Source organism: Plectropomus leopardus, chromosome 2 (genome assembly GCF_008729295.1).
Source record: "Plectropomus leopardus isolate mb chromosome 2, YSFRI_Pleo_2.0, whole genome shotgun sequence".
Taxonomy (NCBI): Eukaryota; Metazoa; Chordata; class Actinopteri; order Perciformes; family Serranidae; genus Plectropomus; species Plectropomus leopardus.
In genome coordinates this window covers 28,843,681-28,871,152 of record NC_056464.1, presented here as the reverse complement: position 1 = coordinate 28,871,152, position 27,472 = coordinate 28,843,681, and the positions used below count along the sequence as shown (strand labels likewise).

The 27,472-nt window shown below is 38.4% G+C and overlaps 1 protein-coding gene across 10 annotated transcripts in view; it reads left to right on the top strand.

Moving 5' to 3' along the window:
* The first annotated feature begins 1,121 nt into the window (after nt 1-1,121).
* Nucleotides 1,122-27,472, top strand: part of LOC121958521 (calcium-dependent secretion activator 1-like) — a 91,585-nt gene continuing 65,234 nt past the window's right edge. For all 10 annotated transcript variants that reach the window (XM_042507568.1, XM_042507551.1, XM_042507532.1 and 7 more), the window contains exons 1-3: nt 1,122-1,628; nt 23,693-23,806; nt 25,706-26,038. In XM_042507568.1, the coding sequence (XP_042363502.1) occupies nt 1,296-1,628; nt 23,693-23,806; nt 25,706-26,038 (780 nt within the window). In that variant the 5' untranslated portion in view covers nt 1,122-1,295. The remainder of the gene's footprint in view (nt 1,629-23,692; nt 23,807-25,705; nt 26,039-27,472) is intronic.

The following is a 27,472-nucleotide window of genomic DNA, read 5'->3' as shown; positions in this document are numbered from 1 at the left end:
AATGAGCAGCTCTCATAGGAATGAACAAGGCCCTGCCTCTATGGCTGTAACCAGATTGTTAATATATCCATGAGTAACACAATGAGATTCTCATCCCAAATTTCTGAAACTGTCCTTGTCCTTGTCTTTGATCGCAAAACCGTGACAACGGCCATCCTTGAACCTCTCTCTGTGCAATGTAGGACCACCGTTTTAGAGCCATGACCAAAGACATCACCATGTTTCTTTCATGAGGGTCATCTTTGGTCTGGGACAGCCCAAAATTGCACAGTATATACCCAGCTTTAGTGAAAAGTACAGACAAAGGGCTTTTGAAGAAACATTGGAGCCTGGGGCCACAGAAGCCACCACCTTGGTCCGCCTCTCACATATAATATCATATTAAAATTTAAAATATCATAATTCAAAGCAGGCACAGTGTTTTTTTAGAGTGTTTCTTTAATACTGTATGTTGAACGTTTACATTCGGCATAGCTAAACAACTAAAGATTTCTGTTCATTGTGAACAATAAATCTCTATATAGCAAATGAGGAGCTTGTGTGACTGCAGTGTATTGCAAGAGATATCAGCACATGCTGCAACAATCAATTTCTCCACCAGAAGCCTACAGACAGAGAGCGAGCGCTTCAGTCTTCATGGCTACCCCACCCTTCACCAGCACGCGGCCGCTTCAGGAGCCACATTTTCCACCAACTAATCGCGTGCACAGCCCATAAACTGAATAATGTTCCCCATTTCGGTGACAATATCGGAGAAATCCTGTGGCAGCCATCTTAGGTGTACCACTGCAGAGCGTCGGTTGGGATGAGATTAAGGACGAGTCGCGCATCCTTCACTCTCTCCTCGCGCTCTGTGTTCAGGACCACGGCCAGCTCCCCGCGCTGCGTCCCCGCCTGGCAGGCAGGGAGAGGCCAGCGCCCGCTTTCACCGAAAAAAAAGCCGCTCTCCTTCCCCTCAGCTGTACACTACACTCCCCCTGCCCCGCCCCTCCCCTCCGCTGCCTTCTCACCTCCCCCCTCTCACATCCGCAGCAGTGACTGGCCAATAAAAGACAGAAAATACGTAAGCACCGACGAGTGCTCGGCGCAGGCGGAGAAAGCTCAGTGTGAAGCAGACTCAACCTCCTCCAGCACCACTCTGACATCTCTCAGCGAGCGAGTACAATCAAGGCCTGACTCCGGGCATATTCTTCATGAAATCTAGGCACGGATAAACAACGGCTTCATATTGGGGGTTATCAGAAACATTTGGTAGGGTTAGGATATCTGTAGGGAGGCGTCACCTCTAGAGCAAGATGTTAGATCCGTCGTCCAGCGAGGAGGAATCTGACGGGATAGTGGAGGAGGAAAGCAAAGAGGCGATGGCACCTCAGGCCGGATCCCGCATCTCTCCCAGCAGGACCAGCGAGAGCTCGGGTGGACTGGCACCCAGCAGCAGCCGCAGCAGCGCCCGTCCGACCAGCCCGAGCCCGTCAGCCGCCAGCGAGGAGAAAGAGGACCTGGAGAAGCTGCAGAGGGAAGAAGAAGACCGTAAAAAGAAGCTGCAGTTGTATGTTTTTGTGATGCGGTGCGTCGCTTACCCATTCAATGCAAAACAGCCCACAGATATGGCAAGGCGACAGCAGAAGGTAAGGGCCCCTCGGTGCAAAGGCATAATTAATAACCACATGCTGACGAAATGCCTGCTTCCATATCGCAGATGTTGTCATTGATGACCTACATAAGGTAGAGAACATAGGGGGGTTTTGGCCACTAGGCCTATCCGATAGCGCGCGGGATCCAGCACAGTCCCAGTGACACCACTGCTTGTTTTTTGACGCAAAATATTGAAATCCTCGGAGCATGACAGGAGCACATAAAGGCGCTCCGAGCTCCTGGTAGTGAAATTACACATGGTACTGCAGAGCTGCAGCCTGAGTGCAGCTCCTTCATACACAAGCTCCTAAGTGAGATCAATCCCATTAATTGAAAGGGCGTTCAGGAGATGGTGGATGGCGTTTTTAAACGTCATTGTCCTTGTTGGCCTACATCTCACCGAGGTTTTCTGTAGTTATGCAGATGCATGTGGCTCTGTGTCCTGCCTTACTGGCTGATACCCAGTTCCAACCCGTTTGCGCCATCACTTATCCCGTCAATTTGGCCTCCCAAGGTGACTTTTAGGCACAGACCTCTTGAGGAGGGTTGCTTAATAGCCATTTGCCTCTGCAGATGAGCTTGGCTCCTCTCGACGGGTTACAGTAATTGCATTGGATTTTTTTTTTTTATCTCCACATATTTTTTAAAAATTTTGAACAGGAGGTCCACCTCATGAGATTTATATATTTATTATTACTGTAAGGGACAAGGCCCACATCTTGGTTCATGTTGCTGCTGTGAGGCTCCATTGATGTTGGAGCCAGCTTTGGGTCATGATGTCCTTACTGTCAAAGTCACCAGGCCCCACTATACTAAAAGCAGGCTGCATTGATTGTCAGTGAGGACAGTGGCCCCAGTTTATTGTCCCTGATTTGCGTGTGTGTCTGTCACACCAGAAATAGACCATCTGCTATTTTCACTCTGAAGCCATTTCAATTAATTAAGATACAGATGCAATTATATTGTGGATGCAGGTGATGCTTTGTGGGTGCCTTCATCTTGTGAAAACACTGATCATCACATGGCTCGCTGAGGCTGTAGTAGTATCTTACTGCTCAGCAGGCAGAAGTTGCATTCAGTGTGGAGCTGCTGAAGATTCATTCAGTTAATCTGCAGCCGATCACTCATACGAGGAACCACTGTTAACAGTATTATGGAAATTGGGCTTGTTGTTTTTGTTTAACCTGCAGACAATAATTCCCCTTCTTCTGGACACAGTTTTAAGCCATATGGTCTGAATTATTTTTCTGCTGACTCATGCACAAGTGCATGTGGGAGGCATAAACCACAGTATTTCCATCTATTTGTTTGTTTGTTGTCCTGTTCATTGTAGGTTACTGATAGTCTAATGCATGCTTAGTAATGCACTTTCATATCTGGTAGCTTAGGCGGCCGCAGTCCTTTTGCTGTGGGTGAGTGAATATCCGGAAAAACAATCCAATGCCTGCTGTCAGACCAGCAAATCAAAGTGTGTCTGTCTGACTACAGTCTGCCTCCAGACTTTGATTTGCTCCAAATTTGCATCCTCTGGCTTAAAACAATCCCTTTGTAAACATTAAACACCTTGTGCAGAATTAAATGTATTTGGTTTGATTAGAATGACACTGAAAGAAGATAATTAATTGTACAGAAACATTTGACAATACAGAGCACTTTCTGGCTGTTATGTGTCATCGTACAGTTATTTCACTGTCATTTAATTATATTTTTGTCCTGTTATAAAGAAAATATTGGTCATAAAAATACTTTAGTGAAGAAATAATATTCAACTTTAGTCCAATATTTTTTTAGACCCCCCCTTTGCTATGCACCTCCCTTGAATGTGGTCTCCTCAGACATTCATAAACAAAAATTTATTAAGGAAATTCGTCAAAGCGTTAGCTACAAAATCTAATACGTACCCTATTACAATTTTTGGCTATTATAGATTAGTCACAGAAGTATGATGAAGCAATTTCTGTAATGAAAAGACTTAAAGGCCTCAGCAAAACATGTGGAGCAGCTCCATGATAATCCGTTATTAGAAGCTCTGGCACACAAACAGCAGTGATGGGCTATCACAGAGAAACAGGCCGGGCTGCAGAGTATGCAAGCTCCACTGCTGCTTCTTGAAATGCATTGCTGTAACCTTGTGAAGGAATAGCACAATACAGGCTCCTTTTGAGGGGCGAAAGAAATATTTTCTTTAAAAGATGTCCTCACAGGCAGTAGAGTGGAGGCTGCTGCTGCTGTTCAATTATTGGTTGATTGTTTTTTGCATATTTGATTTGTGACGTGTTTGCATGCAAAGGGTACTCGGACACACTTACACGAATGTCCTCCTTCCTAAAGATTATGTAATTAGATTATTGAGGTTGATGGTAGATATAAATTTTATTGGTGTAATTCATGAAATTATGCCTTCATTGTGTATTGTCCTGCAGGGCAAAATCCTCCTTTATTTAATGGCGATAAGTGGCATAAACTGTGGGCACGGAGGAAATAAACATAAAGGATAATTGAGAAGGGATGGGCGTGATGGCAGAAAACTATTATGACAAATCATTTTTGTTTGAAGTGTTTTTTATGTCCTTTTTTTCAGATTAGAAAGTCGTTTTGTGAGGTTTTCCGCTGATAACAGTGTTGGCCTCTTGGCTGTTTGGTCTGTTGGTTGGTTGGTTAAATTTTTTTCATGGTCTCCAGAGGTTGAAGCCTGCTGACTTTTGCAAACCCACAAATTCATCTGGTGCCATTAGAAGTTTAAAGTATTCACTTAGTGAAATATATGATATGTTATGATACACGTTAGTGTCCCTATAGGGAAATATGGCTTGGAGCTTTACAGTCGCAATAAAACAAACCACATATAAACAAAACAGAACTAACTGTACCAAATCACCCAATGAATTGCACATAATTGAAATTCCACTTGCAAAATATTGCCCAGCCATTGCATGTAACGCATATTGCACACACCCTGTTGTTAAAGCACCATGGGACTGTTGCACAATCCCTGCAGCCTTAAGCAGCGTTGTTTAAAAGCGCTACCTTCTTATTAATTTGAACCATCAAGTACATTTTGAGGGAAACTTAATGCGAAGTGAATTACATTTTCTATCAATATGATTAGGAAATGTTGCTAATTTACATATCTGGCAAGCTGCAGAATGTTTATCATGAATATATCAGCAAAATGGTCACTGACAACAAATTTCAGTTGCTCTCCACCCAAATAGACAGTCTTGCAATATGATATCCACTCGCAGTGACTACAATGTTGGTTTTTATAATTAACTTTTAAAATAACATTTAGGGGGACAGGGGACTTATCATCGTCAATATTTGAAAACATACAGTGAAAGAAGCTGTGACATTTTATTTGGACAAAATAAAAGACATTTACGACACCAATTTATACAGAAAGAGCATAAATTGTGTATAAAAATTGACCAGAATGCAGAAAAATTACACATTTGATGCTAAAAAAAATTTCTGGCAGAGGACCCCCAAGTTCTCATTTTCATATGTTTCCCCCCAATATCAAAATGAGACGTACACCCTTGCATTACTAGCTGAAATTGAAGCTCTCGTACAGTCGACCAGAAGCAAGTATCCACAGTCAAACTGAAAAAAAAAAAAAAATCTGAAAAATTAAACCCATATGTTTTTATAAGTCACAATGAATTTATATTGCAGAATTAAATAATTTCCTGGGTTTAGGATATTTTTCAATTACAAAGTGTAATGCACAGAAGATCATCTGACCCAATCAACCCATCTCCTTGTTACAGTAATGGAGTGCCTCTTGGCTCAGCACTTTAATAGTATACAGTATGTCCGCTGATACTCTGAGGGAGAGGAGCTGTGAATTGTGCAGCAGGCTCTGTGATGTGAATGTGAAGTAGACTGAAATGCAAATCAGTGATACTTGGATGAAGTTCGCTACTTTGGTGTTTAGTGCTGAGCCTGGCAGAGGATTCTGAGTGTCCGTTGTGGATTGGTTTTACATGGACTGGGATATCATGTTCTTGCATTTAAAACCATCGCCTTGTGAATGCAAAAACTCTCTGGGATGTTTTTTGCTATTGTTTTTTGTGAATTTTGATCTCTAGATTGTTCTGCATTGGGCAGTTTTACTTTTAAGTACTTTTTTCCCAGAATATGCTTTTTAATTTTTACTTGAGTAACATTTCAATGGAGGACTTTTACTTGTAACAGAGTATTGTTACAGTGTGGTATTAGTACTTTTCCTTAAGTAAAGGATACGAATACTTCTTCCACCACTGTTTAAATATAAATAAAAGTGTATGATAAGGTTGTCATTAGGCTGTGGAGGCTAATTGTGCATCAATCTAGACACCAGGAAAAGACTGTGTAAACACTAAATATTATGTTTGCATGGATAATCATACATGAACATAGTTATTTAATCTTTCCTGACCTGATTACTGTCTATACATTTATTCAGTGGATGAGCACGGTGTTATCATATATGACACGTAGATACGAGGATTGAAACTCGAAGCAGTATCTGAGGCAGAGAGGCAGATTAAACTGACATCATTCAAAGAGGCATGAGTAAAATTAGTAACATTAAAAAATTCATAAGAATACGCTCTAACTGGTGTATGTGCTGCAAGGACTTTTGCCCACTGTATGGTTTTAACTTGTAATGTGTATAGACTTTGTCTGTTATGTAATCGCCCCTTATTTCTCCTGTCTTCCTCAAACAAAATCAGAAGACATTTTGCATAATACGCGAACACGTTGATATACAGGGAAGCGAGGTGAAACTGCCCGAGCTCATTATGTTCATGAGACACACAGTCATGTGGACAAAAGAAAGCGGCAGCAAATGAGGAGTTCAAGTATGACATTGAATCATTTGCATTATTATGTAAGGTCTTCAAATGGTGTTCTGCCTGAAAAAAAGGCATCCTTTCAAAATAAAAGAAGCCTCGCAGTCAGTGTCAAAGTCAAGCTTTTGAGTGAACAATAAAACATGTCAATCAGCATTTGAAAGCTGCTGCAGGAGAATGTTAGTCTCTCTCGGTAAGTCGCTGCTGTTTTGGAGCGTTTTTAGCAACACTATTGAAGAATAAAGGTGTTCATCAATAGCATGGATATGAAAGTGGATTCTAAAAGGGGTGACAGCTGAAAAGCAGCAGGCGAAACACCCCCTCACCTACACGATGTGCAGCCGCGTGTAACAAATCACAGCTTCGCAAATTAAACATCTCCCGTGTGCATATAACCAGGAGGGGAGGCTAAGATCTAAAATGTTAGAAAACTAACAATGCCTTCTCTAAAAGGTTTGACTACTTTGAAGGCGGCAGTCACAGTCAGAATCAAACTGACTCATATTTGTGCATTTGAAGAATCCAGGGTGTGACCTGATATTTGTACAAAGGGTAAAAAATAGCAGAAGTGTAAATGTTACACTGCACGTGAATGTACATAATTTTATGTGTAAATATGGCCTCATGTAAGGGATTTTTACTCATAAGAAGCAAATATGTGTCTGTTTTCTGCTTCTATTGATGCTCCTCAGCTCCAGCTGCTCCGCTCTCTCAGAATACAGTATGTACATGTGAATTATAGAACCTATGCATCCTCACAGAGCCTATGTAATCTTGTCTGTCCAGAGATGCAGTTTAATTTAGGTAGACAAATGTTAACCATCTCCACTTCACATTTGCTAAACCTTAATCCTGGAGGTGCAACACATATAGACCCATGTTTTCTAAAGGACGATTGTCTGGTTGTTAATATATCCTCATGATGTATGCAGGGGTTGAGGCAGATTAATCTGCAGGGCACCTGTCATTCTTTTTTTCATTATTGCTGTATAAGATATAATCCCTGCTCCCAATACTCCACGTTAGTCGGAAAAAAAGTCGAAAACAAAAGCTGGTTTATTGAAAATGGACATTAGACATCAGCAGCTCTGGTTGGCGATGCAGCTGGTGAAAAACAGATTATGTGTTGTCATTTCTTAAAAGCTACACTATGCAGGATTGTACAGTTTGTTAATACACTCGCCAGTTAGAGTTAAAGTTAAAGCCAACTGTAGTCGTTTGGCATTTTGTCTTGCTCTATTTGCATTTTTTTCTAGTGCTGTGCCTGCTGCTTTAGGTGTGGCACCTGGTTGCTACATATTTATAAAGTCCTGACCTCACCTGAGTGCTGTGGGGATACATGGCCATTAACACAGTTAGCAGCAAAACTAAGAATAAGATAAGAAAATACAAGCAGAGGGCAGAGTCTCTGCAGAAAAATATATCCCAACGTCGCAGTTCTAAATAAATTATTTTTAACAAAAAATAGGGCTTAATATGCTCCAAGAAATGCCACAGAAGAGTAGCTTATTTAAAATATTTAGTACTAAATTTAAGTATCTGTGCTGTCGTACAAAACAAAACAAAACAAAAAAAAAACCATTCACATTTAAACAAGCAGAACCTTAAAAATGACAGTTAATTGTCATTTTTATTTCATCAAAATGCTCCTGGTAATTACAGACTCATCAGAATTATGTTAGAATAAAACAGCTGACTTTAATGCTACAACACTTAAAATATTTAGGTTCGAAACGTCAGTAGTTGTTGAGATTGTTGGGCTGCTAGAGTGACTTCAAATGGATGAGTGTGTACTTTGTGTTTACTGTGACTCAAGGATACCTGTGCAGTCTTCACATATTAATCATAACACCATTTATGTTACTCATTCACTTCAATACCTCTATATGTGTCAAACCAAGCAGTTAAACCAAAGTGGATTAAAATGAAATCACAGTGTCACCATGTTCTTGTTTTCTCAAACTGTTGTAATCACATACTTTTTTGTCACACTGTAATTGTGACATTTTTTCCCTTCATAATTGCAAGATGGTTTTCTCATAATTAAATTCTGAGTCATAATTATGAGGTATGGGAGTTGTAATCACTGTACATGAAAACTTGTGTGAGTTTTCTTTGATGAGCACAATGAGCCGCTGCACATCATCACACTTTTGCAAATCTTTTTTCTGAGTCTTGGAAGCGAAATGAAGGCAGGCAGCTGTTGGTGGTCGAATGTGTTTGTGCAAAATGTGTGCGGGTACATCGCACCACATAAACCATTGCTTCAAAGGGAAAATTACCAGGGTATGCCTGGAATAAGACAAAGTGCTGAGAGACAGAGAGAAAGATTGGCAGTGAAGGTTTTCCACATTAAAGACAGAGGACGGAGGTAAGAGCTAGCAGGATCATTACTGCAGCCCTCTGTTGAACCTTTCTTTCCCTCTTTGTCTGATGACTCTCGTAAAGATCACAGACAGCAGCCTGGAACAGCCATGGTGCTGTATGTCAGATAGACACTCATTCTGTGTTTGTCTCCTGTGTCATTATGGGCATCCCATGGTCAGTACCCCACTGTTTCAGAGGCTCTTTGTTTTTTTCCCCTCTCCAAAAATCATAACTTTGATCACCACCACTGATGTAAAATGACAGAAGCATTATCATCCCTACACAGTGGTGGAAAGTAACTTAGTAGATTTACTCAAGTATTGTACTTAAGTACAAATTTGAAGTATTTAATTCATTTAACTAAACAATTGCATTGGCTCATTGCCAACCCAATTGGTTAAAACGGATAACAACGAATGTTTTGAGATGTCTTCTGTGATGAGGTTGTCATCCAAACAGAGGCAACTATTTCGTCTCATCTTTTTTCATCAGGGCATAATGAACAGAAATTTCGGCGTCATGTTTGTTGCTTTGTTGTATATATTCTTTTCATTCATACGACACGATACAATACGATACGATTTATTGTCTGTTGACACTGAAATTCATTTTTGTATCCTCAGGGAGCTCCGAAGAAGTCAGTCATGAAATAAAAGGACTTCAATGATTGCCTATCATCAAATTTTTCCCTGACAAAATTAACATTGAGTTTGATTACAGGTCTCGGGAGTGTATTGCATATATAAAAAAGTTCTTTAAAGCTTTTTGTAGCTCCAGAAAAAGCTGTGTTAAATTGCCTCAAGTGATGTCAGGTGAGTCAGCTTCCATTGAGACTGAGGACAATTTTGAAAATGAAATAAATGTGTAGTTTGACAGAAGTAGGTTTACCAGACTTCTGTAGCCTGCTGCTCATCTTTACTTGAGGCAAACGGCTCAAAGCTACGATAGCAGCAAATAACACACCTACGTTTCTAAACAAACTGTCAACAGTCAAGTTGCCTTGTGAGAATGCGGACATATTGTTTTGTAAACCTATTTTTCTTTGCTTTCTGTCTATCTTCAGGAGTGTTACTGAACTCTCAGGTAAACACCATGTTTGTCTGATTAATGTAATCTGTGTGATCTATTTTCAAAACACCTTGTTTGCTTCTGAAGAATTCACACGATGCAAACTTTACTGAGCATCAAACAAGAACGACAGATTGTCTCAGAGAAATAGATATCTGAGATAATCACCTTTTAAAGCAGAGTGAGTGAGAGAGATTTACTAGACAGAGAAAAGAGGGAAAAAGACAGTAAGTGATTTGTGATGGGAGGGTGGAGGGAAAGGATTTATGTCTTAGAGTCTTGATGAGAGTAATGCACCAGCAGCATCAGAGAGATACCAACCCACAGTCTGCTTTGTGCGCTCTATGATAAAACATAGTGTTGCAGCACTGCAGCAGAGACTTCTTACTTTGAACTGACTGAGAAACACTATCACATGAAGACATGGGGGTGAATGAATCAGTATTTTTATTTCATGTTGGGTTATTTACAGCAGTGGTTTCCAACTGGTACTGCCACAGGGTCCAGATTTCTCCATAGTCATTAGTTTAAGGTCTGCACATGAGAAAAATTCACACATTCAATTTGATATGACAAAATGTAAATACCACAGGGACTTAAAACAGAATTAAGTAAAACATATTGCAAGTATAAGGTGCAATTGGGGTTTAGCACGGACCTCGGAAAAAAACTGCCATTCAAACCTGTGGGCCTGTGGGTTTAAGTCATGTTTTCTTTAAAAAATGTTATTGATTTTGTTTTTCCTTTTGGGATTTTTAGTGGTTTTCAAAAACTTTCCGTGATTTATTTTTCCTTTAATATTTTTAGCATTTTGTTTTTCTCTTTAAAATTTACAAACCTGCAAGCCCACCAAAATAACACCATTTATCACAGCCAAAAACTGTAAAAACAGAAAATTACTATTGGATTTGCACATTTCCAACAGACTTTGAACACATCAATATGGGATGGGCGCTTCATGCATTTTCCCAGAGTCACTCAGGGAGGTTCAAGGAAAGGTATTTGTATTTTTGGGGAGAGTTAAAAAAAGACAGCCTCTGATAAATTAAAAACACCACATTAGGCCTGTTCTTTTTTTGAAAACAAACAAAAAACAGGCCACATAATAGCAAGAGCAGGGAAATACAATTGTTACTGTTCAGAAACCACACTTCAAAATTAAACCTCTGTGCTAAAAATTAACTGTAAAGTTAAATTAAAGTGTATTTTTCACAAACTTGTCATGGTCGCAAGTCTCTTGCGGTCCATTCAGAAAGCACATACAACCCACTCTTGGACCGCGACCACCCGTTGGAAACCACTGATTTGCACAACCGGTCCCTCGTGGGATTATTCAGACACATTAACTAACAACTAAACCAAGCGTTAAGGCATGTTAACCTACCAACCTCAAACAGCACAATACATAAATATCAACCAAACAAAAACATAAACATATGACCTTCCACAATAATGCTCCAAGTCAGAAGATATCCCACAATGGAAAACAACAAATACATTATACGAACACAGCCCCCGCCAGCACAAGACGTAGTACACAAAGCCAAACGAGACAGAATTTACATCCCTTACTACCAAACATTTTACCATCATAAACCAACAGTCTACAGTCCATATAAAACAGAGTGTGAGGAATTTACTTTTTTTCTTCCTATCCAGTGCTTCAGAGAGATATTCAGAAAATACAAAACACCATTAAAAAGGTATTTCATTAAAGCTTCATTTTCACTATCCTAACAAATCCAATTTAAGAACTGTTAAAAATAATAATTGCTATTGATCATGACATAAAGGACAATAAAGAATGAAATGAATTGAGTTTTCCACCTCATTCAGCACACGATATTAATAATTTTTCTCTGTATCTTCAAGTTTAATATGTAGCAGTAATATTTTGGGCAAATTGTACTTAGCATGCTTTTCCACATATGTAATCTTTCTTAAATACAATTAAATACAATTAAACAATACCCCCCCCCCCCCTTTTTTTTTTTTACATGTCTTTTGCCCATGATTGCATGCATGTAGTCTGGACTTGGTATTTTAACTTGTCCACTTCTACATCTGCTTAGGAGACAAATGCAAAATAAGTAAATGAAAAAACATGAATAAAAAATATCTCTCTTTATGCACATTTTTCTTTCAGTTTAAAAGAAATCGGCTTATAATGGAGCTATTTTAAAGCATGACCTTCTTAGCTGTTTGGACTTCTTAAATGTTAGAGTGCAGCCTTAACCTTCATACAGCACAAGGCCACTCCATAATTGGTTGGACTTGCATATCATATTGCTCATTTTTCTGCACCCAACTATACAAAAGTGCAGGACAAAGATATTTCCTTTTGATTTTGAGAGAAATATCTAGGTTACTTTTTTTTACAGCATCAAGAACTACAGCTACTGCAAGAACTTTTTTCATTATTATTTCATTTGATAATTTTTTTTTGACCAATTTATCATGGAAAGCCACAAAATAGTGAAAATGAGGATCAAATGGTCTGAGAGCCAAAGGTGAAGTTGTGTGTGAGGGCCAACAGTACAAAACCCAAAGATATTAAATTTAAAATGAACACAGAAAAGTAGCAACTCAACTAAATGATTGCAAATTAATTTTCTGTTGATCAAGTAAACAACTAATTAATTATCTTAAATCTTCCTCTCTGGTGACACTTTACACCAGTCAGAGACCTTAACAATCAATACCTTAAAAAAAATGCAGTCAACTAAAACTAAAGTACAAAAGTACTGTGAGCCAAATGTCCTTAAAGTATAAAAATTAAGTTATTGATGTATTAACGTATAAGAATATAATGTTGTAGCTGTTCAAGATGGAGTTAATTTTAGGTGTTTTATGTGCAGTAGTTTAATCCATAACAGTGCATCATGTGTAAGAACTGATAACATGTGTTTGTCAACCTGGTCTCACTCCCAGCTCGAAAACCAATGAACACGGGCACACTTAGGTGGCTGTATGAGTCGCCCTGGGCAGCATCTTTGCATTTTTGGTTGCTCTGGGTAACTACCGCAGTTTAAAGGGCCGAGAAACTCCGGATTTTCATCCTGGAACTGTATGTTTGTGTCCCATGTGAAAATAAAAGTCTGTTGAGTTATTTAAATAACTGCTAGTGTGTTTGTATCTGTAGCATACTACGCTGGTGATGCATGTCACATTATGTGATATGAAAATTAGAGTGGTCAAACCATTTATTTTTTAAAATCCAGATTAATCGCATAATTTCCATAGTTAATCGAGATTAACTGCATTTTATGTCTTGCGGTACAGCCTCTTAAAGATGGGAATGTCGACCAGCGATTAACCAGATTTTTAAAAAAAGTGTTGTTATAGACCTTAATCACATTTTGATTAACGCATTAATGCTGACAACCTTAATTTATTTATAATCAAATGAATGTAATCAAAATTCAGTTAAGTGAACCACACAATTCATACAATGCAGTGGACTTCACTGATTTCACTGTGTTGGACTAAACTGGTGCAAAATGTCCCAATGATTTTATCCTTGCTCTATGAAGGTTCACATGTCCATACCATTTATGTTATAATAGGCTCAGGGCTTGTTTTCTGCTCCGTAACTGAATGAGCATAATGAGGAACCAGCTGAGCTGTGCGACTGCTGTCAGTGAGTTGGTGGTGTGATACTGGATGACTGTTACAAGACAGGGCTTATAGCTGGTTGTGAACACAGTGTTCTCCTGTACACTGTATATCAGCAGTGCCACAGCTCCTGAATATGACAACAGTGTGGAGACTGGTTATACAGAGCCTCAGCTCCCTGTTTCATCCCTGTTTGCCGTGTGTCAGGCTCTGTCTGCAGAGTATACACCTGGCTGTTTACTAACCCAGCAGAGTGCTATTTACTCACACAATGCTGTGTGTATGTGTGTGCCTTCAGAACAAATCTACGTGAGCATGTCTGGTTTGAGATAATAGTTTGTGCATCTGTCTTTGTATAATTGTAGTTTTGTGACCACAGTCGGTACACGATGCTGGTGTTCTGTGTTTGATGAGGCCTGTTGCTGGTAGATTTTGTGCAGCTGTCAGGCAGCGCTCGCTCCCGCACTCGTGTTTGCTGTTTACTCAGATGTGGGCCGCTGGTGTCATCTGCAGCATGACTGAAATATGCTTTGTCTGGCGAGAGGATTCAAAGATACCATTTTTGCTGAAAACCAACAGCAGCATTAGCAGGCAGCTCCTAACTGAGCAAACAGATTTATGCACAATAAAACAGTTTGCATGATATCCTTTTGTCCTCACTTTGCACATAACTTTCCCCTCCTTTTTAGGTTGACATGCATCTTCACAGAATGTTAAATCTCATCATTTTACACAAGATTGCACATTATAGCCTTAGTTGGTTTTTGCTCCGTGCCTTACACTTACACACAAAATGTTACTCTATTTTTTATGAATAAAACTTGTATAATTTTGGGCTACTTTTTACATATCAATTACTAGCGTATTTTCCATGCCTACCACTTAAAAAACTGCACATCTGCTGTATTTTGCAGCCATTTAATTTTGGAAACCACCTTGATTTAACGTTATGAGAGACTAGAATGTGAGTCAGCTTTACTGCACTGAACTACATTAGCTACATCATATACTGTATACTGCATTCACTTAGCTAATTACTGCACTGATCACAGTGCTGCAAGGACAGCTGATATGTTGTATACCTTGCAAGCCAGGTTTATTAAAACCTCAAAGAGATAGTGTGATAAATATGAATAGAGTCTTGATCATTATATATAAATATTGCATATTATTACAGTATATAAATAAAAGTTTAAACACACTATTCATACACACAGAGAGAAGAGCAGCTTTTCTCAAACCCTGTAATTGCTTGTAATATTTTATTATATCCTGTACTCGTGCATTTTTCATTTGAAAGAGAAAAGAGAATTTAGAAGTTTAAGGAAGCTGGGAAAAATTTACATTGTACAGTAAGAAATCTAACATTTTTTGATAAGTTATAGGCGGATATCAGCATGGATGGACCACTAACCCCATCAGGCACAGGCCCAGGTGCCCAAAGTGTCAGAGGCTTTCAGAATTTTCCAAAACGCAAAATGTCACTCAAATTATCATATGCAGACCAGGAAGAGACTTGAAAAGACCACAAAGCAACACAAAGGACTACAGAAAGACAACAAAGAGACACACTGACTACAAAGAGATTCAAAACAACTGCAAAGAGACTCAGAGACTCAAAATGACTACAAAGAGACAAAACGATTGTAACTGCAAGGAGACAAAAAGAGACTCACACTGACACAAAAAGATTCACAACTTCAAAAAGGGATAAAACAACCACAAAGAGATACAAAATGAAAGTGATGCAAAGCAGCTACAAAGACATCCAAAATGGCCATAAAGAGACACAAAATGACTTCAAAGAGACAGATGCAGCTGCTACAAACACACTCGAAATTAGCGGTATTATATACTGATATTAGTTTTTCAGGACCGATACTGATACTGATTATAAGTAGTCAATGAGACCTATAACTGATATTTAGAAATGATATGCATTGACAATAAAAGGGTCAATATTTACAATTTGAAATATAAAAAACTCCAACACAAAACTTTGTTTAAATGCTTTCGGCAAATGTTTAATAAAAACTGACACATTTAACATCATATACAGCAAGTTCCCAGCAACTTTTTATTTTTTGAGTGAAAATTTAAATTAAAAAAAATTCGAAATGAAAATAGCTCCCTGAGGTTTTACTAAGTAAAAGTTCCTCCCATGCTGACACAGTTTTTGCACTTTTTATTAAATTAATTTTATCGACAAAAATAAAATGCTGATACAGATAAATGGCAAAATGCCAAATATTGGCTCCAGTAAATATTGGCCAGGCCAGTAATCTGTCCGCCCCAACTCAAATGACTACAAAGAGACAGAGAGCAGCTACAAACAGACACAAAATGATTACAAAAAAGGGTCAACAACCACATACACAAAAAGCTACAGACACAAAACCACAGATAGATTCGTAACAACCACAAAAAGAGGCGAAATAACAACAAAGGGAAGCTAAGCAATTTTAACATCTGTGTGTCCTGCTGCTATGTAAGAGAGGTGGTGGGGCCTTCTGTGTGTATGTGCCCAGGGGTCCATTGTTTTGTTATCGACCCACTGATATCAGTATATTTTGGATCTAATGTTGTTTATATAGACCTCTGTTTAGGCCTTCATGTTGCTGAAATCAGTACTTAAAAATCCTGCCTGTGGCCCTGAATAGTCTTTACAATTTACATATTTCTTATGTAATGATCCCCCTGTTACACTGTAGGCGGTAAACATTTTAACATCCTTAAAAAAAATGGTATTTTGTGCCATTTTTGGATGTTTTCAGTTAGACAGTTCATTGTTTCATTGTCTATTAAAAGCTACCAGTCATGTTGTATATGACAGACAAACTGTTATGCCAAAAATATGTTACAAAAAGATCTTTACAACCTACACTCAACTCGCCATGTATTGACAAAGCAGTAAGTAAAAATATCCTTTTTTGGATCACTGAAGAATCACCAAAGACAGCTTTCATTTTACAAGAAATGTGCCTGAGGGGGCTTCAAACTGTGATTATGAAACTATGATGGAGGGGCTCAATATGCTTAAAGAGGCCAAAGACATACATTTTGAAATTATATTTTTGAAGCTTCCCCTTCATGTTATGCCATCCATTTATCTCTGCCGTGCTTACTCTATCAAACAGTACTATATGGACAATTTTGAGGAGTTATATAAAGTTTTAGGGACTTGAACTACAAAAAATATTTATAATTTGGCATAAAAGCACACTGTGATTAAAAATTCTTGGGTAGTTAAATGTTTGACAGTTACTCAAATAATGCAAGCTACAACTATATCGAACAATGAAATCCATAGTCATTTTGGACTGTAATAAAGTCACTGTACATCAAGCCAATGCAGTGTGCATATTCCCTCTATTGATACGTGAAGGGTGATTAATGTCACTGCCCACTTCATTGCAAGCCAATGAATCACAATGTAACACTGCAATCTTGATAAGAGCCACCGAGAGAGAATCAATAAGAGCAAAGCAGGAAAAGTATGTCTTGGGAGTCGGGCGATACTGATGAAAATGGAGGCATTTTCTGTCATCTATCAACTTGGTTACTAATCAGCGCAGTTCTCCAATCAGCAATGAAATCAAGAGTGTGCAGAACTGAAAGTCATAAACACTTTATGCAGCTGAACTTTTCTTTGGGTGAAGAAGTGGACACATCTCGCCTGGTTTACTGCTGTGTATCTCAGTGTCAGCTCTCCAAATAACACACATGCACACACACACACACACACACACACACACACAGTGTTAGCAGCTTGCTGTGTTGTCACATGAAGTCAGATCGGCCGTGAGAAGCTGTCAGCAGAAGCAAAAGTATTATTAGCTTTGACCTTTCATGGTAAAGTCTTCAGGTAAAACACAAATGTGTTCTGCCAGTGTCTGGATGACTGCCAGTACCCCATCTCCTGGAGTTTATTGTAATAATATCTTTGTGCTTCCTCCACAGCTGTATGTGAAAAGGGAATAGGAAGCTAATATGTGAAGTTAATAGAGGCCACTCTGTCCTTGCTCACCTGGATAACAGCCAGAGCTGCAACTTAGGATTCATTACACTGTCAATTAATCTGCCACTTATTTTTTTCAATTTTAGTTGCGGTTTAACATATTTGAGAGAAGACAGTGCAAAATATAAAAATGCCAGAATTAGAATTAGCCAAGAGACTTTTTTTTTGTTTTGGAGAAGTCCTGGCCAAAGGTGTTACAAAAGGCATCCTAAAATACATCAAAGCAAAAACAAAAAAACAGGGCACCCAGTTGAAAGGGCCTCCTAAAATACATCAAACCAAAACACAAGAATGGGACATGCAGTTTAAAGATGGAAAAAGAAACCAGTAGAAGCTGTAGTGACATATCAAACATAAAACATTACAAACAAACTGTAATTTGTATGTATTAATTAATCTATGTTTTATATTAAAGAAAAATCTTTAGCAGGGACACTCACCTTGTTTTGCCCATTTCATATTAAAGCAAATATTTGCTGTTACTGATGACGTTCCGATAATATGTGCATCTCTTTCCCACAAAACAAGAGTATTTGTGGCAGTCTTTGATGAGGGGGGTGAAGCGGTGGGGGCTTTAAAGCAAATATTTGCTGTCCTCTCTCTAAATTCTTTTTTGCAAGTCCATGAACACAGTGCTTGCGGAGCTCTCCATGATTTCTTTTCTTCCTCCGCAGCAGTTTGTCACTTGCGGGATGGATTGTTGATCTGTCAATTACAGCTCACAGCTGATCAGATCACATCGATGGATAAGAGGGGTGGCTGTTTGTAAGTGAAAGCAAACTCTAGACTCAGCAGAATGAACAGTTATATTTCACTTTTAATGTGCCTGACGTTCTGCTGCATTGTCTTTGCCCCTAGTGCGCTATAGATTACAAACAGTATATATTTTCCCATAGTATTTCCAATGAACTGTCCAGCTTTAGAAATCTGTTTGTGGCAGCAGATGTTTTAATTGTGGCAGCCCGCCACAAACAAATGAATATGTGGAAAACAGTGCTCTGGCACCTTTTTTACATTCAAATACAAAAAAATATGTATCAATTTATTTTCATTGTGAGTTAGAAAATAGTTGGTGGGCCACCTTTTACTCTAAAACAGGCCAGATTTGGCCCACGGGCCATAAGTTGAGTATCTGCTCTACAGTGTTAAGTTCTCTGATGTGAACTAGAATTACATTCCACTCTATTAAACCTCCAACAGACTAGGCTGACTGGCTAAAGGCACTTTTCCGCAACCGAATTGTCTAATAGATCCCCTATACAATTGGTAGCCAATTTGGTCTCCGTTGATTTAGAAGTGGTGGCAGAGCTAAGTCATGGGTCACTTCTATCTTGATTTATCATTTGTCTCAACTTGTCAAAACAAAATATGAAAATTCCAATGCCAGTAATGTCTTTGAATCGCTTATTTTGTTCTTCAGAAAACAAAAACATTTAGTTTAATCCATTAAATCCTCAAACCTGAGAGGCTGGAAGCTTTTGCCTGAAAAAATACTGAAACAATTGATCAGTTGCTGATTAATTGCTCCATCTCTAATTACAGCAGCTAAAGAAAATACAATAAAGCAGATCTATATTGTTATCACAACATAGTCCGGTTGCTCTCTGCTGCTAGTAATACTGTTGCTATGTACCAGTGTTGGGTTGAAAGCTACAGTGACCTTAGGTCTAGTGGTGTAAGTGCTAGCTTTGCCCTAAAACATTTCAGTCAGCTTGGTTCAAGTCTGCTTTTGTACCTTTTCTGAAAAGCCCAGCAGCCTTCGAAAGAAAACATCTCAGCACATATCTCAGTATATTACACATTATTCATACTGCTTTCTTGGTTTCCCTCTTGGTGTATTGATTGTAGCTTATCATTCAGCACGCCTACACGTTATCCTGAGCATATATGTGCACTTTTTTCCATTTATTATTCTGAGTAAAATTTTAATCCTAGATAAGACTCCTGCTTGGAAAACAGTATATGAGAATTTAAAAAGAAATGTGTTCACATGAGAAAAATAAATCAAAATCTAATAAAAGTCCATGCATTATACCATATACATAATAAAGGACATTATGAGGAAAGGAAATGCAAAGTAAAAACTGTGTGCTTTACTCATTCTGAGCCTCTCACTTTCACAAATGGACAAGAAACCAAGGACGATTGTATCTACTTCAGCCTCTGAGTGTCTCCGTAGACCGAGCTGATTTGCATACTGATGTTAATATTAACATTTTTTGCCTCAGGATGTTCCTTGAACAACGTGGTCTATTAAAACATAGCAGTGATGGTCCACTAGTTTCTCTTTAATCTCACATCTACAGTTTGCAAAGATGAATAAACCTGAAACCTTGAAGCAGAAACATGAGTATTGATCTCTGATGTTGTTGATGTGCTGTTAAGTGCATCTTTTATGTTTGGACATTAAGTGGTATATCATCCTGATATACACCCTTCTGCAGCTATCATGAATTAGATGAAGTGGGAGGGGCTTTTTTGGTGAAATGATTTGTGAGGCTTTGAGTTTGTCTTATTTGTTTTGGCAGTGATGGAGAGGTCATCTCATTGTCAACTTATCCCTCTGAAGTCCTTGCCAAAAAAAGGCAATGGAATCTTTTTTCTTTGCATTATTTATGTCCTTGAGGCTCTAAAAACAAAAATCAATGGGTTTTTTTTGGGGTTTTTTTTAAATAAAGGCCTCAACCAAATGGTTTGAGATGGCTATTCATGGTAAAATAGAGAGAAAAAAAATCAAAATTACAAATCATTTACTGTTATAATACTTGTAATACGTTAGCATGCCAACATATTTTAGTTTGTAACCATGGCATTTGTAGTTTTACTGATAGTATTATTTCCTCAATATTTACAATGACAGTACTTTGAAAATATCTCAGAAATTGTGAAAAGTAATTACTGATATAATTTATTTTGCTAAATATAAAATGTACTAACATTATATATGTGGTATTAACAACAGTAAATAATCATCCTTTTTTATTTCAGAAAAAATTTACTTTGTTATCTTAGCATCAATACTTTTACCATAGCAGGCCAATTTAATTGTCTGATAAAACATGGTTAAAACATACTTAGAGATTTTTTTCATTGTATTCATAAAGGATGGAATTAAATGCATCATTAAAAAACAATGAATGATCAAAAGTTACCTAAATCTGTTCAGTAAGACCACTGAAACTATAACATGTCAAAAAATATGTCCACACAGAGCCCTCATGTCTGGCGTGATTTTTCTTGTTACTAACTTCCTGTGGGAGGTGAACTAAAAAGGCAGACTGGACAGCGGCATCTAGTGGATTTTTTTTCCATAACATATCTAAACTGAATAGTAGAGATAGCTCAGTTAGGTTTAGTTGAACTTAACACATTTTTCATTAAGATTGCCGACTTAAAATGTGCTCCATCACACGGTCGAGCAGGGTGTTAAAGGGTTAACCATTTCTATTTGTACATCTTTTTTATCAGATCAAACTAAGGCACTTTAACTTTGACTTTGATAGAAAAAAAATCTCATGTTACATGATCCACACTTTCTGAACTTTACTAAAGGGGGGGTTGGAATAGTACGATGGACACGCAGATGGTGTTGAGATCGCCTCAGAGGCCCATGATATGTGGTACTTTTCCATCTCACGCCCACGCCAAAGTCTGTCACTTGCAGTGTGTGGCTGCACGCACGCAGACACACACACGTTACCAGCAGGCCCCTGTGCTTGTTTGATATACACAACAGCTTGAACTGTAGATTGAAAGCGGTTGTCAGAGGCAGATTGTCAAACTATTGACACTTAGGTCACTGACTCTGTAACCATTGTGAAATCAATCCAAGGACATCTAGACCGCAGCGAGGATCGAAAGTGAAACAAAGGTGAAAACATCACACATATGCAACATGGAACCTGGCTTCACATTTTAATGAAAGCTAGATCGTTGAGTGATAATAGAACATATAATGACACAATTTCAAATGCTTCTCCGGAAATTAAAAGCAAAATAGCAGTACATTTCTTGTATTTTAGAATTATTTGTCTAACTGTATATAAATGTGTATTGTCTGCTTTTTTGTTACCAACAGAAAAGTAAAACAGCTTAACCCTGTCTCAGAGAAATTTGTATATTACTAAATAACATTCATAATTACATTGTGGTGACAAAGTGACAACACAAAGTGCAGGACTGTGACACCAGGATCCAGATGTTGTGACCGGACTCCTGTCTGTGGTCAGGTTTAGGCAAAAAAAGCATTTTGTTTGAAAGGGAAAGATGATTTTGGTTTGATGTTAATAAAAAAGGTATTATTAAAAAATAATACTATAGTCACTACAAGCAGTCATGGAAGAAGTATTTAGATCCTTTACTTATGTAAAAGTTCCAATACCACGCTGCAAAAATACTCTGTTACAAGAAAAATTCCTGCATTGAAAATTTTACTTCAGTAAAAGAAAGTATATTCAGAAAACGTTACTTAAAGTATTAAAAGTAAAAGTACCCAATACAGAAAACTCTAATAACTCAGAATTATTTAAAGATACACAAATTCACAAATGAACACCTCCTCTAGGATTTTTGAAGCCTGAATTCAGTTGCGAGAGGTAAAAAGCTGATGTTAGGCTAAAATGAACGACACTATGGTCATGTTGCCACCACTACGAGGCTGTAAAGCCATGATCCGCTTGATGTGGTTCTGAAGTCTCATTGAGCAACTTGTTAGCAACAGGCACATAAAAGCTTCAAAGTTCCCAAGCGATGTTTTTTATGTAGTAGAACAAGTCTCTTATGCTTGTTATGACTTAAGACCTTATTTCGGGCTTCTTAGAAAAACCCATTCAAATGACTTTGAGACGAGGGAACCAGAGGTGCTAAAATGCTAACAGATTTCTGGGTTTGAGACTCATTATTTGTGGTTCTGTATAACTGTTTATCCTGAGGGGGGCAAAAATGTATGTAATAAAAGGCAATCTATCTAATAGCTGTGAAGACACTTAACTCAAAACTACTGCGGATACTACTTCCCTGGATAAACATTTTGAGCTGCTCGTTACAAAATGTCATTTCAATCAATCAAAAAGTTGAGATATTCCGATATACCGAAGTGGTGGACTGATCAACAGACCCACAATGCCGTCCTGAGAGCCGTGCAGCTAGCAGGGCTAAAAAGAAGCATAGTGTTGAGCCTCTTGAGTCTCTACCCTTTTCTTTTTTTCATGCGGCTGTTATAAATCATTTCTTCCCTGTACACTTTTTGACATTGGAATCTGACAAGCCTCGTCACCTTCTGTTTGTGATATTCATGGACAGGATATCAAAGTGCAGCCGAGGCCTGGAGTTTGCAGTTGGGTGATATTAGGGTTGCGTCTCTTCTATTTGCGGATGATGTTGTCCTTTTGGCTTCATTGGACCGTGACCTACAATGTCCACTGGAGCAGTTTGCATCTGAGTGTGATGCAGTCGGGTGGTTGGATTGCTCATTTCAGGTCAGGGAGGGGGAGTATCCAAGTGAAACAATTCAGGTACCTTGGGGTTTTATTCATGAGCAATGGTAAAAAGGATTGTAAGATTGACCGCCGTTTAGGGGCACCAGCTGTGGTAACGCAGGCTTTGTATCAGACTGTAAGTAGTGAGGACGGACCTGAGCTATAAAGCAAAGCTCCCAATTTAAAAGTCAATCTTAGTTCCCACTTTCACCTGAAGTCACAATATCTAGGTAGTGATTGAAAGAATGAGATTGTGGATACAATCAGCAGAGATGAGGTTCCTGGTTTCGCTCCATGTGATATAATGAGGAGCACAGAGATTTGGGAGGAACTCGTTATTGAGCTGCTGATTCTTCGCATTGACGAGAGCCAGTTGATGTGGTTTGGGCACTTAATGGGAATGCCTCCAGGCTGCCTACCTTTAGAGGTGCTCAGTGCATGACTGTTAAAAAGGGATGCAAAGGTAGATTAAGGAAACACTACAGGGGATTACATGTCCCAACTGGCCTGGGAGTGCTTAGTGTTCCCCCAGGAGGAGCTTGTGGAAGCTTTTGGGAAAAAGGATGTTTGTGCTGCTCTGCTCGCCCAGAATGAGTTATTCAAAACTGGGTGGATATTATTGTCTGCTTGTTTTGACATATTTTCCTATCCTATATTTGCCCTTGCTTCCACAGATAACCAAGCAGCAGCTTCAGCAGACCAAGGACCGTTTCCAGGCCTTCCTCAATGGAGATACTCAGATTGTGGCTGATGAGGCATTCATCAATGCTGTGCAGAGCTACAATGAGGTACCAACACACCAGCAGCACAATCACAGTCACAACCATTTTGTTATCCAGAGCATAGGGACTGGATGCTTTCAAATGAATCACTGAATGTGAAATACATCATTCATAAGTTTGTGCATTTCAGAATTCTAAAAATGCAGGTGGATATTCCCTATAATATCTGTTACATTTTTTTAACATATGTGACGCATGTATTTATTATTGTACGTGCACCTTTTGCACCTCTGTTCTGTAGCGGATTTAAAACCAGAAATGTCGAGCTTTCAGTCGAAAAAAATGAAAGCATGGCACAGTCCTTCTGCTATTCCATGTCAAAATGCTTGTATTGAGAAGGCTGAGTGGTAAAATGGTGGCTGAAGCTTTTCACTGCACAGATTATGAGTCAGAGCATGTGGCTGACACAGCCATCTTTTCCAACCTCACTTTTCAATCCGCAGATGAAAAAGTCATTATTACTATTATTATGCACACAGTACAAAAGGCGTTGCAGATAGCGGGATAGGGCTACGTTAAAGGCCAAATCCATGATGGAGGAACAAGCATTAGCTATTATGAGAAACTGAAGTATGAGGTTGGAACTATCAGGAATCTCATATATAGACTGCCACAGAGGTTAATTATATGATGACCTGTATGTGACAGCTGACCAGAAATTTAATTTATTTTATAATATATTCAATGTTAATGTGAAATATATTATAATTTAAAGCTGAAAGGTTTTGTATGCGACATTCAGAACATTAATATTACAGCATGTATTTCATGTCTCCATCTGCTGGTGGGCCATCATTTTAAGAGTATGCATAATATGATGTTAATTCCACCACAGAAGAGACCAGATAACCAAAAAAATTAGGTGATGGGAAAAAAGTTGGCATTGATTGTCGGTCAAATGAGTTGTTATATATCAGCATATCAGATAATCATGCATCACGAGAGTCTACGCTTCTTTTAAATGCATTTGGTCATATTCTTTAAGCTGTGACTGTGGCTGTCAAACAATTATGTCTTGATGTATTGCTGTAATGATATTTATTATCATACTTGTGTAACACATTATCATCTTGCAAAATCTTAGAGCCCAATGATAACAGAAACCTTTTATAACTTTTGCACTATGTAAATATAAGTACAGTATATGTTTTTAAGCACTTTGTCCTCAATGTGTAGACTCCTTTTTCACTTTATGTCGAAGAAAAATAATCAATTAAATTTAAAAAAAAATGCAAATTTTCTCTTTCACTCAAACTGGCATCTTTATTGAAACAGCAATGGCCACTATTAGCAAATTTATGTATGCACACAGGTTGCCCTAAATGCTGTTTTTGGCAAAAATGTTCCTAAATGCTATGCTCTGCAAATGAGAAGCCAACATATTAATTTCAGCCTGTTAACCATTGTTATTCAATGATACATACTCAGAATGACAAGGGTAATGTTCCACAGTACTGTGATGTTTCAGTACAGTAGTTGCTGCTTTTTAGCCATAATGGCTGCTAAGAACAAAATCTAACTGTCAGAGTGACAAAGCAGTCAGCTCTGATGGTTACTTCGCTTGATGCTGTGACAATATAGCCTCGCCTGTCGCTGTCCCTGTTAGGCTGTCATTAGCAGCAGACAGAATGCAGCTTCGTCCGTGTTGAGTCACAGCTTTACATATACGCATCTGAATTGTCAGTTCAAAATTAACGAGCAGTTTCCTTTTGCTGATGAAGACAGACATTTTGTGTTTGAGACAGAATGTGACAGAAAAGCTCTTCACAGCTCCTCTGCCATGTTCTCTTCTATAAATATGAGAAGTCTTGAGCCATCAGATTTTTACTAATCATTTGATATAAGAATACTTCTTTCTTCAGCCTCCGTAACTGCAGTTAGTGACACTGGTTTCTCATAATGTAGGTGTTCCTGAAGAGTGACCGTGTGGCTAAGATGGTCCAGAGCGGCGGCTTCTCGGCCACTGATTTCAGGGACGTGTTCAAGAGGCACATCGAGAAGCGTGTGCGCAGCCTTCCAGAGATCGACGGTCTGAGCAAGGAGACGGTGCTCAGCTCCTGGATGGCCAAGTTTGACACCATCTACCGTGGCGACGAGGATCCACGCAAGGCGCAGCAACGCATGACCGCCAGCGCAGCCTCTGAGCTGATCCTCAGCAAGGACCAGCTGTACGAGATGTTCCAGAATATCCTCGGCATCAAGAAGTTTGAGCACCAGCTGCTTTATCAAGCCTGTCAGGTAAGTAAGTGCTGAGTACTGGAACAGAAATGTTTCCGTTTTTTAAATGTGTGGGTCAGTGGAAGCGTCGTTAAAAGTACTATTCTCTCAAATAAGATTGCTCTAAACTGTAGCTCAGTTAAAGTCTACATCCTGAATATCTAATGTAAATTTATGTTTCCCTGTCCTTTTTTAGCATAGTTACATTGATTTTGTTCTCACTCTAAACATCGGCAGACTTTTACAGTGTCTTGGCTTCAGCAGTGACAGTATTGATCCTGTTGAACTGCTGGTAGTGAAGAGGAAGGGTTAAGAACTGAAAAAAATAGATGATTATTCACTTAATTTTTCAACAGATAATTAATCTCAGACAATTTTGACAGTGAATTAGTCATCTTAATTAAGGAATTAGTCCATTAATTGAGCAAAAATGTCAAATATTTGCTGGCTTCAGCTTCTTTGAAGTGAGGGTTTGCTGCTTTTTTAAATCATTGTAATTTGAATATCTTTGACTTTAGGACTGTTGGTAAGCAGAAATCAGGACATTTGAAAGCATTACTGAGGGCTTACAGAACACTTTTGTTTTGCTTCCTGGCGTTAGGGCTCAAGTTAATACCTGACCAACTTCTGAGTTGAACATATTGTATAAAAAATGGATGTAGCTACTGTGACGTTACCCATGGGTTTATGGGCTGCCGCTTTAAAGTCTTGAGTTCCACATTTCAGCCGTCGCCATCTTGTTTTTTTGCAGCCAGAAGTGACCATATTTAGCTGAGAGGCAGGCGCTTTGGAGGAGTGAGGGGTGGATCTGACTCACAGACTTTAGCGACACGTCACAGACAATCTGTTAGTCAGTTGAAATCAAAATTATTTAAAAAAATATATATAGATAAAAACATCCCCACAAACCTCAAAATTATAAAAAAAATAGAAAATGATTGTGTATCAAAATAGTTACTTTGTTTTAGCTAACTGACTGATCAACTACTCATTTCAGCTGTGCTTGTATGAACTGTAAATTAACTTATAACAAAACATATTATATGAACTCTTGTGAGGTTTTCCTGCAAAAATCTTTATTTGTAAAGCAACTAAAGCTATCAGATACGTAAATCTAGTGAAGTAAAAAGTACAATATTTTCCTCTGAGACATAATGGGGCACAAAATGGCATGAAAAGAAAATACTCAAATAAAGTACAAGTATCTCATATGTGTACTTAAGTACAGTACTTAAGTAAATTTACTCAGTTACATTCCACCACTGATTAGGACTGTGGAAACAGAATCAACAGATTAGCGAAATGTGTCAAAAATAATCCATTAAATGTGATGTTTAATCATACAACTGCTCAGGAACTATAATTCCTTATCATTTGATTTAGTTTGATGACTAGATTAACAATAATAATAATGGCTCTTGGTGTGTGTTTATTTGTGAGTTTTTGCCATACTCA